The following is a 14,886-nucleotide window of genomic DNA, read 5'->3' on the forward strand; positions in this document are numbered from 1 at the left end:
GCCTTCCATCTGGCTCCCTCCAGAGGTAACCAGTGTTACCAGCATCTAATGTACTCTCAGAGACATTTCACGCATATACTACAAGCAAATACATAAATTTGTTATTTCCTTTGTCACTTTTATGATCAAAAACAAGACTATTTTCATTTTGAAGAAAAGGTTGTAGAAGACTATTTTATGATGTGGAAAGATAAGCGGAAAGGCTACAAAACAGTACCTAGAGTATGACATATTTTATAATGTATGAAAAAATTTTGCATTTAAAATACTTATAAAGAGACTGAAAGGCTATACACTGAAAGGCTATGATAAACATACCTTTGTCCAGAAAGAATTTTTCTTTGTTTCTAATTACCATCCGTAGAAAAGTTCTTATTGTGAAACCATAATTCAGGTTTCATACTGAAGATTCTATGACCCATTTGTCTGAACCATGTGATAATAAGAATACAATAATACAATTACAAAAACCACTTTGAGTTGCCTCTCATCCAGAAGATGTTATTTTTACAGTCTCATTTATTGTGGAGAGGGCTTTATGTTAGACCCTTCACATTGTTTGGATCCTGAGCTTTATTTTTTCGGTGGTCATCTCTGCATGTAGGATTTTGGGTGAGTTTATTTTCTCCTTATAGGTGGCAGTGTGGCCTGGGTTTAGGGCGTGGACTCCAGCACCACCATGCCTGGTTCAAATCCCAGTCTGCCACCGCTTAGCCTCACGACCTCGGGCAAGAGACTTAATCTGTGTCTCAGTGCCGTCATCTGTGAAAAGGAGATGGTATGATGGTAGCACCTACTCACAGAGTTGTCATCAGGGATGTCATACGATTCAGGTAGAGCCCCTCGAATAGTGCCTAGCATTGTTCCTACGTGTCAGTGTTATATTCATCTGAGTTGCCTAATTTTTCCATATTGGACATGTACTACAATAAAAGTTAAAGAATAAACTCCCATGAGAGAAGGGAAACTAGACAGATGTAGAGACGAGCACAGATGAGCAAGTGCCATAGAGAAGAGTGCAAACCATGAGGCCCCGGGAACCCAGCGAGGAGGGAGGGGCCCGGCTTCCTGATTTCGACTAAAAGCCCCGTGAAAGGATCCCTTTGCCGGTACTGCAAGCTGAGCATTCCAAGAGCAGAGATGGACTTTGGCCCAGGAGCCTTCTCTCCGGGCATTTGGAGAAGGCCTTTGAGACCTTCCTGGAAACTGCCCTGGCCCTTCCTTGTACAAACGGCCTCTTGCAACTTTTTGCTACTGTGTTCCTGCCAGGGGTCACGTGGAGAAAGGCTTCAGAGTAAGTGTCAGGACTTACCTGGCTGTGCCTGGCCCAACTCACTCCAAGGACCTTCAGGGGGCAATTACTGCCGCCCTGATGTGGCGGCAAGTCTGGGGGACTGGAAGACAAGATGCTTCATTCACAGCCCAGCTGGAGGAAGAACCGTCCAATTGCAGTTCTGTGTTTCTAAACACACCAGGTGGCATGGGCAGGAGGCCTGCTGTCCTGTGTCCTCAGCCGGGAACCCTCTGCCTGGGGACAGAGAGAGGAGGGGAAGGCAGATGAAGGGAGAGGAGGAAAGCGCAGGACCAGGAGCTGGAGGCCCTGGGGTCCAGCCTTAGCTCTGACATTTCGCATTGATGTTAGCTGGGATAAATTCTTAATTTCATCAAAATCCAATCACTCCTCACAGAATGCCTTGAATTGATCTGGGAATAACAATGCCAGATGTGACCTGCTTGATGAAAGGAATTATGTGAACTACTTTATATTTGAAAGAATATCTAGATCCTGTAGGTCCTGCTAAGTCTGAGGTAAACGTGGGCTGGGAAATAGTGTTATATCAGTGTTTCTAAATTTATTCAATTGACACATTTTTAAAATAAAATAAAATAATAAAACAGTTCATAATCCTTATCCACAATGCTAAAATCCCCACGTTCTGGAGACAAAGGTTTTTTTCATTAAATTTGGTGCCAAAATTGACCTGATGGTGCTTATTCTTTTGGGTATCAATCTTTATAATAAATTGCAGAATATTAATAAAATAAAATAAAAAATCAATTGCAGAATATTAATGCATTTGATTACCAGGTGCTGCCTCAGGTCTCACTAGTATATGGTAAATGCATCATATTATCTTCCTAAAATATGAAAAATTCTGAATTCTGAAACACATCTGGCCCCAAGGGTTTTGTATGAGGATTGTGACATGTAAAACAAACTCAGACGCTGCACACAGGAAATGGGGAGAGAGGGACGGTGTCCATTCCCAGGCTGAGATTCACCCAGCCCTGTCTGGGACATCTTCTTCCTGGTGTCAGATCCTTGAGAAGTCTTTAAGAACCTGAAGACAAATGCACCCGGGATGAGTCAAGGAGCATATACTGGGGATATTTTTTCCTAAATTAGTCCTCATACTTCAGTGTGTCTCTGAATCCCCCTGGGGATCTTGTGAAAATGCAAATTCTGATTCAGTAGGTCTGGAGTGGGCCTGAGCTTCTGCATTCCTACCAATCTCCAGGTGATACCTCTGCTGCTGGGACTGTTCTGGCCTCCGGATAAGCCTAAGGCATGGCTCCAAGTAATAACAATGTGGTGTCCCATAGGGAGAGTTGCCCTGTGCCCTTGGCGGGGGTGGGAGCTCGCTCAACACTGATCACCTGACCAAAACCTGCCTCGTCACCGTCTTTTCTCCATCCTCCACTGCCCATTTACTGCCTTCTGCTGTCTCTTCCTCCCCACATGGTTCATGCCACCCTCCGCCTCCATTCCCGACCTTGGCTGGGCCCCACCAAGTCTCATGACTCTTCACTCACCCGGTTCCAAGGTACTGCTTAGACGAGGTGCTTTTCCAGCTGACTGACCTCACCTCCGAAGCATGAACTAAATTAGTTCAACTCTCAAATTCCTGAGATGGCTCACTATCTCTCCTGGGTATCTCCCCGGAAAATTTTCCACTGTTTGCAAAGTACTCCCTAGCCCTGACCACCCAGAGATATTAATGATAATGCATTTGCTCACTAGACAAGCAGTGACCCGGGAAAGGGCCATGGGTTATTTTATTTTTATGTCAATGCTTGCAATGCCCTGACTGATTTCTTACACACCCTCCTTGCTTCTTTTTAAGTTCTGGATTCCTGGGTTGCAGAAAACTCAGACTTCCTTGTTTTCCAAGTGAATTTTCCTATTGCAAAAGTAATACATATTTATTAATAAAAGTTTAGAAAATATAGTTAAGAAGAAAATGGCAATACCAGTAAACTTAGCACGCAGAGATAACCATTGGGACATTTTGTCTCATGGCCTTTCAGGCTTTATATATAAATTTTGTTTTACAAAATCTGGATCATACCTACAACATTTTGTAACTGCTTTGCCCCCTTCCATTTATAGTATATTGTGACCATTTTCACAGGTCAATAAAAATTCTTCTGCAATAGCATTTTTTTTTTTTTTTTTTTTTTTTTTTGTGGCTGCGTTGGGTCTTCGTTGCTCCATGAGGGCTTTCTCTAGTTGTGGCAAGCGAGGGATACTCTTTGTTGCAGTGTGTGGGCTTCTCATTGTGGTGGCTTCTCTTGTTGTGGAGCACGGGCTCTAGGCGCACAGGCTTCAGTAGTTGTAGCTCGCGGGCTTAGCTGCTCTGCGGCATGTGGGATCTTCCCGGACCAGGGCTCGAACCCATGTCCCCTGCATTGGCAGGCGGATTCTTAACCACTGTGCCACCAGGGAAGTCCTGCAATAGCATTTTAAATAAGGGACTTCCCTAGCAGTCCAGTGGTTAAGACTTCACGCTTCCACCACAGGGAGCGTGGGTTCAATCCCAGGCCAGGAATAGAATGAAGGCCAAATATTTCTTATTATAAATCACAATATCACACATATCTTTTGGATACTTCCAGGGAATTATATTATTATGTAAAAGTGTATAAATTTCTTCATGGTTCGCATGAGTTGCCAGAAAGCATGGCTTCTAAACTCTCAAATACGAACCAGATCCTTTGGGCTGAATCAGTGTCTTGAATTCTCACTAACCTTAGTTAACCAGAAGTGATACTGGAAAGCAGGGCCTTCTAGGGCTGAGAGGGAATTCCAGGCCACCAGGTCATGCCTTGAGGCATCCCTCTGTCTCCTGCTCAGAAAGAGGAAAAATGCTTAGAGGTCTTTGTTAGGGATCTACAACTTCCCAAAGAACACAGCTATTTTTCAGACAATTCAAGGCTAATCTAAATCCTGCAATCATTTTGGCATTTATTTTTCCAGCCAATATTTATATATTTAAAATGAAGGGATTAGGGGAACTTCCTGGTTGTCCAATGGTTAGGACGCAGCGCTTCCACTGCAGGGGGCCCGGGCTCAATCCCAGGTCAGGGAACTAAGATCCCGCATGCCTTGAGGCGCGGCCAAAAAAAAAAAAAAACAAACAACAAATGAAGGGATTAGATCAATAAGGGAATGGTTAAGTAATTTGTGGTACAGCCATTCAATGAAATATGATACAACCATTAAAAAACTGAAAAAGCTCTTTATGCACTAATACAGAATGATATCTCAGATACATCGTTAAGTGAAAAAAGCAAAGTGTAGAACCATATATACCAAATGCACATTTGTGTAAAAAGGAGGAATAGGAATACATAGACATTTTGACACAGGAGTTTTGCTTGTGTATTCATAAAGCATCTTTGGAAAGATACACAAGAAACTGATAGTATAATTCCTTAATTTTTAGGGAAATTAGGTAGCTGGGAGAACAACATTTTCATTGCAAAATGAAACCTCTCGTGCTGAACATGCAAATGTATTACCTCTTCTAAAACAAAAATTTTAAAACACAAAATAAGGGGACTAGGGCATTTGATTACATCATAAAATACATTTATTTCTGTTTATTCTCCAAACCCCAATTTAAATGGTCAGTAAAGGAATAAAAGAAGAGGACCATATGTACAGAGAATAGGAGAGGGAACAAAAGATGGATCGTATGAACACACTTTTGGGAGACAGTGAGGCAATGGCACAGATTTCAGAGTCATACTTGCAGTCCCAGCTCTTTAACTTGCTTCTCATGAGCTCTTGGGCAAATAAACCCCTTACTTGCTTTGAGCTTCTGATTCCTTATCTGTGGAAGAGTAAGGACAAGTCATTTATTTTATGTGATCCATATTGTGCCTTGTGGGAGTGTTGGGAGGATTCATTGTCCCAGATCAGAAGCATTTAATAAAGCACATAAACTGCTATTATTACTTTTAATAATAGTAGCGGGTTTTAGCTAATATTATGTTAATGTTTTCAGTCTGATAGGAAAAATAGCAGTATCTTATTTTAAATCTGAATTTCTCTAATTATAAATGAGGTTGAACAATTACATATATTTTCCACTTGTATTTCTTTTTCTGTGATTTGCCTGATCATCTCTTAATAATAGTTAACATTTACTGCATGTTACTGTGTACCAGGCACTGTGTATGATCTCTGCATGCATTATCTCATTTAACCTGTGGATCAAATAGGTAAAATTATTATGCCCATTTTCAGCTGAGAAAAATAATATTTAGAGAAATTAATTTGCTCAAGTCTCCATCACTAGTAAGTAGAGTCTGGATTCTGAGCGAGGACTTGACTCTGACCCAGAAATCTGACTTGATTGAGAACCCAGGCTCTTCAGGCTTATGCTTCAGTGACTCTCCCCTAATGGTTTTCCTTTTGGATTAAATAATTTTCTCAATATTTTGCAAGTGCCCTTTGTATTTTAGTTGCAGGGCGCAGAGTAGGAAAGGATCGATCTGCACCGAGGGGCAGAAGTGGCATCACAGACAACCTGCCTGCCTGTCAACTGCCCATAAGGCTGTGTGTGAACCAAGGCGGTGCAGTCAGAGGTGATGCAGGAGACCAACCGGGTGCAGAACAGAGGCCTGCTAAGATGAGTGGACTTCGACCCCCTTAGAGAGAAGGCAAGAGTGACTCACAGGAGGAGGATGAAACCAAAGCTTCCAGGCTGTCCCTGGTAGGCTCAGACAGTCCAAAGGCAGCAGAGGGAAGGAGAGAAAAACCTGAGATGGAGAGCTGGCCGAGAGCTTCCTGAAGACCATGCAAATGAGGCACGCCCACAACTGCCTGGAAACCAGGCCGGGAGAAGTCAGAGCCCAGAGCACATGCTGCAGGGCCGTGCTAGGCAAAGGAGCAGGAGGAGGTGGAGGAGGCGCTGAGGGAGCAGGTAAGGAACCAGGGAGGGTCGTGGAGGGACGGGTCACAGGGCCCTGCATCCTGAGAGGCAGCATCGTCCACCGACCGGGTGAACGCTGTCCTGGGAGGCAGGACTCCTGGGATCATCTTTCAAGCTCAGCCATCCTTTAGCTGTGAAGCCTTGGGCAAGTCACTTCACCATTCTGAGCCTTGATGTTCCCATCTATAAAATGAGTGTAAAAATAGCATGCTACCTATGTATTGAGCATCTGCTGTGCTTTGCTGGGCACATAACAGTCATTATCCCTTCCTCACAGCAAGCTCATAAGGTGAGATCATTAGCCTATATTACAGAGGAAAACAAAGCTCAGAGAGGTTAAGCCATTTGTCTAAGACCTCACAGCAAAGAAGTCTGGTTCCATAGCTGCACACTGTCGACTCCTGATCCTGCTTCCTTCAGAGGGTGGTTTTACAGAATCAAATGGTCTATGCAAATGGAAAAAAAAAATTGTAAAAGGCAAATTATACCATCAAGATGTGAGTTACCACACTTAGACCCCGGCCAGGACTGAGGCCCTTTGTAAACTGGGAAGTCCTATAAAAATGCTAGTTCTTCACCTCTCTCCTCTGGAGGTTGAAAGTATTGGGGTGATGTTACAGACAATGGATATTTGGCTGACTGACCTGGTCACAGACTGAGGCGATGTCTTTGGGGTGGTATTGGGATGTCCTGGCTTGAGAGTGAGTCGTTGGTGGATAAGTGGCCAGAGTCCCTCCTGGAGACAGACTCTGAAACCACAGACAAGGCCTGAGGTGACCATGGCAGATAAGGGCCCAGGTGCTGATTCAACAGTGATCATCCCTCCTCTTGAGCATCCCTTTACAGCTTTGGCCGTGGAACTTCAGAGAATGGAAGTCTGCTTTGTGGGGAGGGGAAGATCTTTAAGGGTAGTAATACAAGCTTAGTGCAATAAAGTTAGAATTTTCAGGCAAGAGAATTAAAAGCAAACTAACAAACCTATAATCTTACCCCTAGAGATAACCACTGTTGACATTTCAGTGTTTGTTTTTCCACACATTTTTTTCCATTGCACACATGTATTGAAAAATTAGATCGTACTGTAATATGGTTTTATTACTGGTTCTTTTCACTTAATGACATGTCATGATGTATTTCCATATCAATAGATGTTTTATCACATCATTTAAAGGCTGCAGAATGTCTCTTTGTATGGATGGAGCAGAATTTATTTAATAAGTGTCCTACTATTGGATAATTAGGCAGTTTTCAATTTTTAACCATTAGAGCCGTGCTTTCTACCCAAATCTTGGCACAGGTCCTGGATTACTTCCACAGGATAAATTCCCAGTGGGGGAACTGCTGAATCAAGGTTATGTATATTTTAAGGCCTTTGATAAATACTAAAGGTCTGCTTCTGACACACTCTGGAATTCAGGGGCTTTTCAAAGCTCAATGCAGAAAATTTCGTGGCCTCAAAGTCAGCCTTGAGCCTTCCTCTCTCTCAAATCCATTTGCAGGGATAATGCAACCCACCTCATATATAGTCTTTACTGGGTGCCAGGCTCTGTCTAAGAGCTTTACCCTCCGAGGCACCACTTTTAGCTTCCTTTTCAGAAGAAACTGAAGAACAGAGAGGTTAAACAGTTCACTTGGAATCACAGCCCTAACAAGCAGTGTGTTGGGGGTCAATAGCCTTGACAACCTGGTTCTAGAATCTATGCTGTCCACTGCTTCTTGGAAAGTATATTTGATTGCATCTGCAAAGATACCTTTCACCCATCCCTTTGATCTTCTCCACCAACGCCTCACATGCATCAAGCCCCACCATGCCAACCTGGATGACGGCTAGAGCCCCTAACTGGTCTTCCATTTCCACTCATCCCTTTCACTCTGTCTTCTGCTCTGCAGCTGGAATGTTGCTTTAAAAATGGAAATAGGATTGGGTCACCCCCCACCCCCCAACCCTGCCGGCAAGCACATACATACACACACACTCAGCCCTAGAATAAAACCCAGATGCATTCCCCAGCCTCCAGGGCAGCCTCTCTGGCTTCTTCCTAAAAGCCACTTCCCCATCCAGACCCACCCACTACACCCCAGTCACCCGGCCTCCTTTCACTTCCCCAAAGACAGAGCTTTTTCTCACCCTAAGGCTTTGGCACATGCTGTTCCCTTGAGCTCGAATGCTCTTTTTCCACCCTGCAGGGCTGGATTCTTCTCATCCTGTGGTCTTGGCTTTCATATCACCTCTCTGGAGAAAGCTTCCCTGGTGATCTCACCTGAAGCAACAAGTCCCCTGAGCCCATTTTCCTTTGTGTCCTTTATAGTATTAATTAAAATTGTGTATTTATTGCCCATCACTCATTAAATGTCTCTTTCCCTCACTAGACTCTAAATGTCATGAGGTCAAAGACCATGTCTATTTTGTTCCCCATTATTTACCCAGTGCCTAGCACAGCGCCTGGCATGTGGCGAGCTCTCATTAACTCAATGACTGCTCGTAGAAAGGACGAATCGTCCACAGAAGGAGGCATTCATTGGTGAGGATCTTTGGCAAACTATCCGAGCTTCAGCCAGAGCTGTTCCATCCTCCTCCTGCATGTCTTCACTTCCTCTTCCCTGTCACGAGGCAGTGACAGAGGTCTAGGGTCTAGAAGGAAACCAGGAAGCCATGGGTGAGAATGTAAGCAGGTTTTGCTTCAGGCACCAACTCAGTCAGGGTAGATGATGTCATATCGGGGGCACAAGGGAGACTCGTTACCCCCAGGTCCCCCCTGCATGGTTCCTGGATTCCTACCATGAGAGACTTCTGGCCATGAGGAATCTCCTAGTGAAAAGCAAACACTCACTATCCAGTTAATAACACACATCCAGCAGGTGGACTGAATGGGTGAGGGTTCTACCTTTCTGACAGCAGCACGGTGGTGGCCTGGAAGTCCAGGTGTCACCACTAACTAGTGGGTGACCTTGGGTGAGAGTCACTTCTTGCCTCCCATCTGCAAAGTGAGTGGTTAGGATGGAGAAGAGGTTTTTTAACTTTTTTTTTCCTCAGAAGCTCAAGTCTTCAACTTGTTCAAATGACCAATATGAGAAAAGTCAAGTGTTTCTGGTTGAAATAGGAATGTGGGGCTGGAGTGCTCCTCCTCCCTGACTCCCGCTTTTAAGTCCCAAGGGTGGTGGGAGGGCTGAGTCTTGGACTCCAGGATCTCAGCGGTCAGTGCCTGCCAGGCTGACCATCTGTGTCATCTAAGGACAAAGAAGGCAGCCGGGCTTGCATGTTCTGGGTGTAGCTCCTTGGGCACATTAAGTGATCGGAAGGGGATGGGAGAGGACTTGTTGAATCTGATATTCAGGGAGTATTCAGAGACTTCAGGCTGTGCAGCAGGTGAATTTCATAGCAATTGAAGGGCAGGGCAGGCAGCCCCTTTGTTTGAGAAGGAGGTTTCAGCCATTTTAGAAAAGAAATGAGGGCCCAGGAGAGAGGAAGCCCAGAAGGCTCACTTACCCTCTCCACAATCTAGAAGAAGGAAATTGCCACCCCTGCCTTTCGAGGCCAGGGATCCCAGGTCTTGAAGAGACCGCCCACAATCTCACAGATAACTTGGCTTCCAGGGTTGGTCGTTTGCCACACCCCAGGGGAACACTGGTGCCTCACCTCACCACTCGCCACCTGGGCAGCTCTCTGGCCTTCGCTGCAGGCAGGTGCGCTCAGGAGACGGCAGCCTGGGCTACCTGGCAGCTCCAGGTGCTGCGTGTACGCTGCTATGGAGACGGGCCCCGGGGTTGGTGGTGAGAAGGCAGTCTCCCAAAGCTTTGCAGATTCTGGAGGGGAAGAGGCTGGAGCCTCAGGCCCTTCAGGGTAATCTGCCTGACAACCGTAGTGCCAAGGAAGGCCAGGTGGGTGCTCTGGGAGTTTCTAGGACAAAGGGCGGGAGGAGGAGCCAGGGGAGGCCAAATCTTGGGAGGAGGCGCTGGAAGGGCTGATCTGGGCAGGGGGGCCTCTCCATGTTTCCAGGTCAAGGGGAAGAGCCTTCCCAGAGGCCCCCTTGCCAGGCCAGTGCAGTGCCCTGCACAAAGGCTGGGCCAGTGGGCTCTGAGGATTGGCCCTGCAGCCCAAGGGGAGGAGGGAGAGAGGGCCTGGCATTTGCCCCCAGAGGAGGGATAGACCAGGGAATTCACAAAGCCCATCTCTGTGCTAGTCAGGATCTGAGGCAGCAGGGAAGGAAATATTTGCCCTGTAGCACGAAGCACTGACTGTGGCTCCTCTCCCTCTCCCTGGAGCCCAAGAGGCCAAGGGCAATCACACGCAGCACAAGGAGCACTTTTTATCCATTTCCAAAGCCAGGGTGCCGGCTCCTCGAGCGGGAGCTCGATGATGGTGGGGTGGCTCAGGCCTGGGCCTGGTAGAGGGGATGCTGCAGTAGCACCAGACCTAACTCTACGGCTTAGGAACTGGGTGATCTGAAACAATCGCTTCATTTTTTAAAAAAATTTTTATTGGGGTATAGTTGATTTATACCTGTTAGTTTCAGGTGTACAGCAAAGTGAATCAGTTATACATATACATATATCCATCCTTTTTTTAGATTCTTTTCCCATATAGGCCATTACAGAGTATTGAGTGCCCTGTGCTATATAGTAGGTCCTTATTAGTTATCTATTTTATATATAGTAGTGTGTATATGTCAATCCCAATCTCTCAATTTATCCGTCCCCCCCCTTACCCCCTGGTAACCATAAGTTTGTTTTCTACATTTGTAACTCTATTTCGGTTTTGTAGATAAGTTCATTTCACTTCACCTTTTGAACCTAAGTTTTTTCATCTGTGAAATGTGGGTGATAATACCTTTTAACAACCCACAGGACACAGCCTAGGGCCAAGTACAGGCACGGAGCTTAATGGGTGTTCCTTTGCTCCTTTTCCCTTTCTGCCAGGACGTCCCGTCTCCTGCCAGACCTCCCAGTGTCTGGTCTGAGGATGGCGGAGAAGCAGGGCCGGGAGCCTGAGTGCCCTGTGTGCTGGAACCCCTTCAACAACACGTTCCACACCCCCAAAGTGCTGGACTGCTGCCACTCTTTCTGCGTGGAGTGCCTGGCCCACCTCAGCCTGGTGACTCCGGCCCGGCGCCGGTTGCTGTGTCCGCTCTGTCGCCAGCCCACTGTGCTGGCCTCCGGACAGCCTGTCACTGACTTGCCCACGGACACTGCCGTGCTCACCCTGCTCCGCCTGGAGCCCCACCACGTCATCTTGGAAGGCCGCCAGCTCTGTCTCAAGGACGAGCCCAAGAGCCGCTACTTCCTGCGCCAGCCCCGGGTCTACACGCTGGAACTCGGCCCCGGGCCTGGGAGCCAGACTGGGCGCCCCCAGGACGTGGCCCCTACCACCATCCCCATCCCCAGCCCCAGCCCCAGCCACGACTCTCTGAGGGGGTGTTTCCGCAACCCGCAGTTCCGGATCTTTGCCTACCTGCTGGCTGTCATCCTCAGCGTCACTCTGTTGCTCATCTTCTCCATCTTTTGGACCAAGCAGTTTTTTGGGGGTGTGGGGTGAGCATCTGTTCCAGACAAAGAACCAAGCCTTTCTTGGCTGCTGCTGGGTATGAGGACTGCAGAGCCTCATTTGGGGTTGTCTTCCTTTGTAGTATTGTTCTTTTTTACAATCCAGGGATCGGCTAGGTTGTGCATCTGCTTCTGGGAACGGAGAGAGTCCTACTATAATGAGAACCTCTGAAAGCTAATGGAAAAAGATACAAAGAGAGCTCTGCGTGTGAACCAAGGGTCAAGGAAGGGCCAAGAAGCAAATCTGTGATGACAGGGCTATGTAACATGTTGTACCAAAGGGCTGGGCGATGGCATCCAGGAACCTGACCCACTCAGACAGCAAGCTGCATTTCTTACTGGAGCTGCTTTGAACTCAGTTCACATTTTTTGGAGTTGCTCTTTCTATTATTTGTTGCTAAAAAATTTGGAGAGTGAGCTTCAATTGTGAGCAAATGTGTTTGTCTTCCCCTTTCAGTTTTCTCTTTGGATGTTTTCCCACCAGTCCCAGTAAAAATGGCCTGCATTCATTAATTCATTCACTCACTCATTCAACAACGAGTTGGCTGGTCCTCTGTCAGAACTAGGGGGACAGAAGGGTAGGATGAGCCAGGGGTGGCAGAGTCCTTACCAGCAAGGAGGGCACGTTCACTCAGCTGCTTCTTGTACAAGACGACCTCTTGTCAGTGCGTGGTTTATGGAGTGTTAAGAGTAGAAAAGTTTAAAGGTGAAAGAAACCAGAGTCAGTGATCAAAAGAAATCTGGGATTTGGAGGAAGAGATTTTTATTCCTCCTGGTAGGTTTGGGGTGGAGCTCTGATTCCTCTCCTCCAACCGTTGTAATTCTGGCCTTGAGAGGTAAGGCAGGGAATTCCCTGGTGGCCCAGTGGTTAGGACTCTGTGCTTCCACTGCAGGGGGCACGGGTTTGATCTCTGGTCGGAGAACTAAGATCCCACATGCCGTGTGGCATGGCCAAAAAAGAAAAAGAAAAAAAGAGGTAAGGCAGAAACACCGGATAGAGTAAAAGCCTTAGTTCCCATCCCAGGCCATGCAGGCAGGGGATTCTGGTTTTCATTTTACGTGACAGAATCTAGGAACCAAGGAAAACTAGATAGAATTTGGATGCTGCTTGACTACAGGTTGCCACCTCTGCAGTATCTAAAACCCTGATTTCTTCTTCACTTTTAATACTGCCTGGTGGCTCAGGGCTCTGAAACAATCTCAAAGTGGTTAAAACACCATCACAAAAAGATAACATTTTGTTTTTTGGGATTTGTAGAATAAGCTTTCAGAGGCCAGAAATTGGTTTTATTTGCTCTAAATAACATTTTGTAAGTTTAATGAAACCACCTTCTATAAACTCTTAGGGGTCTTAATGTACAAGATATTCCAAAATAGCCAAGACATACATACTTCATGTTTAGTAAAACCAAACAGTCTTAAGCTCCACTGTGAAGAAAAAGTTCTCCATTATGAAATTGGAAAGCCGCCTACATATCCTGCCAGGGGACTAGCATCTACCTCTCCATTTGCACCACTGAAGATAATTATACTAAAGTTGGGACTTGACGTCTCCCCACTGACTTCATTTCTTTACACATCCTTGCTCCTTAACTCTTGTGCTGGGTAAATTAGGCAATGATCTCACCATATTCTCAGAGCCACAAGGAACAGAGAGAGGAGCCGGGGAAGCTCAGGGAAGAACACTTGCCTCTGTACTAGGGACTACTGCTTCCGAGTTAAGCAGGCTTCACCCCTATTTCACAGATGAAACTGATGCTCCCCAAGTTTAGCTACCTTGTTCAAGGTCACCCAGCTAGCATGTGGTGGAGGCCTTTCAGTCAAAATAGAACTTACACTCTTGGAGTGGCTGATTCACCAAACAAGACACAGCTTTGAGTCTTCTGGGATAGGGAAGGATATACTTAACATTGTGGCATCTTGTGTCTTCACATTCAATAGTTCTAACGTTGGGCAGTGCCATCCTTCTAGAGAGCATTTAGGAATCTTTGGTACCCCAATGCAGGGGTGGGTTGTGCTTCTGGCTGTTAGTACCTCAGAGGTCAGGGATGCTAAGACATGTTGTAATGCTGAAGACATTTCTACACAACAAAATATCATCTGTCCCAAGATGCAAATAGTTTCCTGTTGAATAACACTATAGGCTCCTTGCAAGTTCACAAGGTAGAAGTGGTAAAATTAACTCCCTTTGGCATGAAGTCAGAGTAAGAGATGCAGTGACTCCTCAAAAGGGCAGTATAAATGGTAGAGCGGGCTTTCCCGGTAAGTGGTCTGAGGTGACCAAGAGGTTCAAATCTTCATGTTCACTTTAAGAACACTCGTGAAACCGTCCAGGCCATTAAGGGTATGCATATCCGAAAAGCCACCAAGTATCTGAAGGATGTTACTTTACAGAAGCAATGTGTGCCATTCTGTCATTACAATGGTGGAGTTGGTAGGTGTGCCCAGGCCAAACAGTGGGGCTGGATGCAGGGTCAGTGGCCCAAAGAGTGCTGAATTTTTACTGCACATTCTCAAAAATGCAGAGAGTAATGCTGAACTCAAATGCAGATTCTCTGGTCATTGATCACATCCAGGTGAACAAAGCCCCCAAGATGCAGCGCAGGATTTAAAGAGCTCATGGTCGGTTCAACCCATACATGAGCTCTCCCTGCCACATTGAGATGATCCTTACTGAAAAGGAACAGATTGTTCCTAAACCAAAAGAGGAGGTTGCACAGAAGAAAAAGATATCCCAGAAGAAACAAAAATATACGGCCTGGGAATAAATGCTGCAAAAAATAAATGCTAAGAAAAGTTAAAAAAAAAAAAAAGGTGGAGCAGTTAAAAAGTTCAGGCTTTGTACAGGGAACAGGCCATGCTGGCTGGACTGATTCTTTTTTTTGGTCTGGCCAGTGTTGCCAACATATTCAGTAAAGCCCTATGAAACCTCTTATAAGGTCACAGACGGACCAGACTCTACCATTTACTAACTAGGTAACCTGGAACAAATTACTTAACTTCTTTGAACTTCAGCTTTTTTGTAAAAGAGGGAATAATAATTAACTCGTAAGACTGTGAGGATTAAACAAGATGTCTGAATGAGCCTGGCGGTGTCTAGACAGCGGTAAGTGTCCTGTTAAAT

At 45.8% G+C, this 14,886-nt stretch overlaps 1 protein-coding gene and 1 pseudogene across 3 annotated transcripts; both read left to right on the forward strand.

Annotated features, from left to right (window-relative positions):
• Window positions 1-4,141: 4,141 nt before the first annotated feature.
• Window positions 4,142-12,273, forward strand: RNF183 (ring finger protein 183). Of its 2 annotated transcripts, none has more exons than XM_082469252.1 (2): window positions 4,142-6,212; window positions 11,139-12,273. In XM_082469252.1, the coding sequence occupies exon 2, from the start codon at window positions 11,182-11,184 to the stop codon at window positions 11,752-11,754; it is 573 nt and encodes a 190-aa protein (XP_082325378.1). In that variant the 5' UTR covers window positions 4,142-6,212; window positions 11,139-11,181; the 3' UTR covers window positions 11,755-12,273. The 2 variants fall into 2 exon arrangements, with proteins under 2 accessions (XP_082325378.1, XP_082325379.1); XM_082469253.1 differs by lacking the exon at window positions 4,142-6,212 and adding an exon at window positions 8,878-10,100.
• Window positions 12,274-14,108: 1,835 nt separating this feature from the next.
• Window positions 14,109-14,592, forward strand: LOC309664182 (large ribosomal subunit protein uL22 pseudogene; annotated as a pseudogene). Its single transcript has one exon. The product of its transcript is annotated as a large ribosomal subunit protein uL22 pseudogene (transcript).
• The last annotated feature ends 294 nt before the right edge of the window (window positions 14,593-14,886 follow it).

This window comes from Balaenoptera physalus (genome assembly GCF_965194825.1).
Source record: "Balaenoptera physalus genome assembly, chromosome: 7".
In the NCBI taxonomy this organism is placed as follows: domain Eukaryota; kingdom Metazoa; phylum Chordata; class Mammalia; order Artiodactyla; family Balaenopteridae; genus Balaenoptera; species Balaenoptera physalus.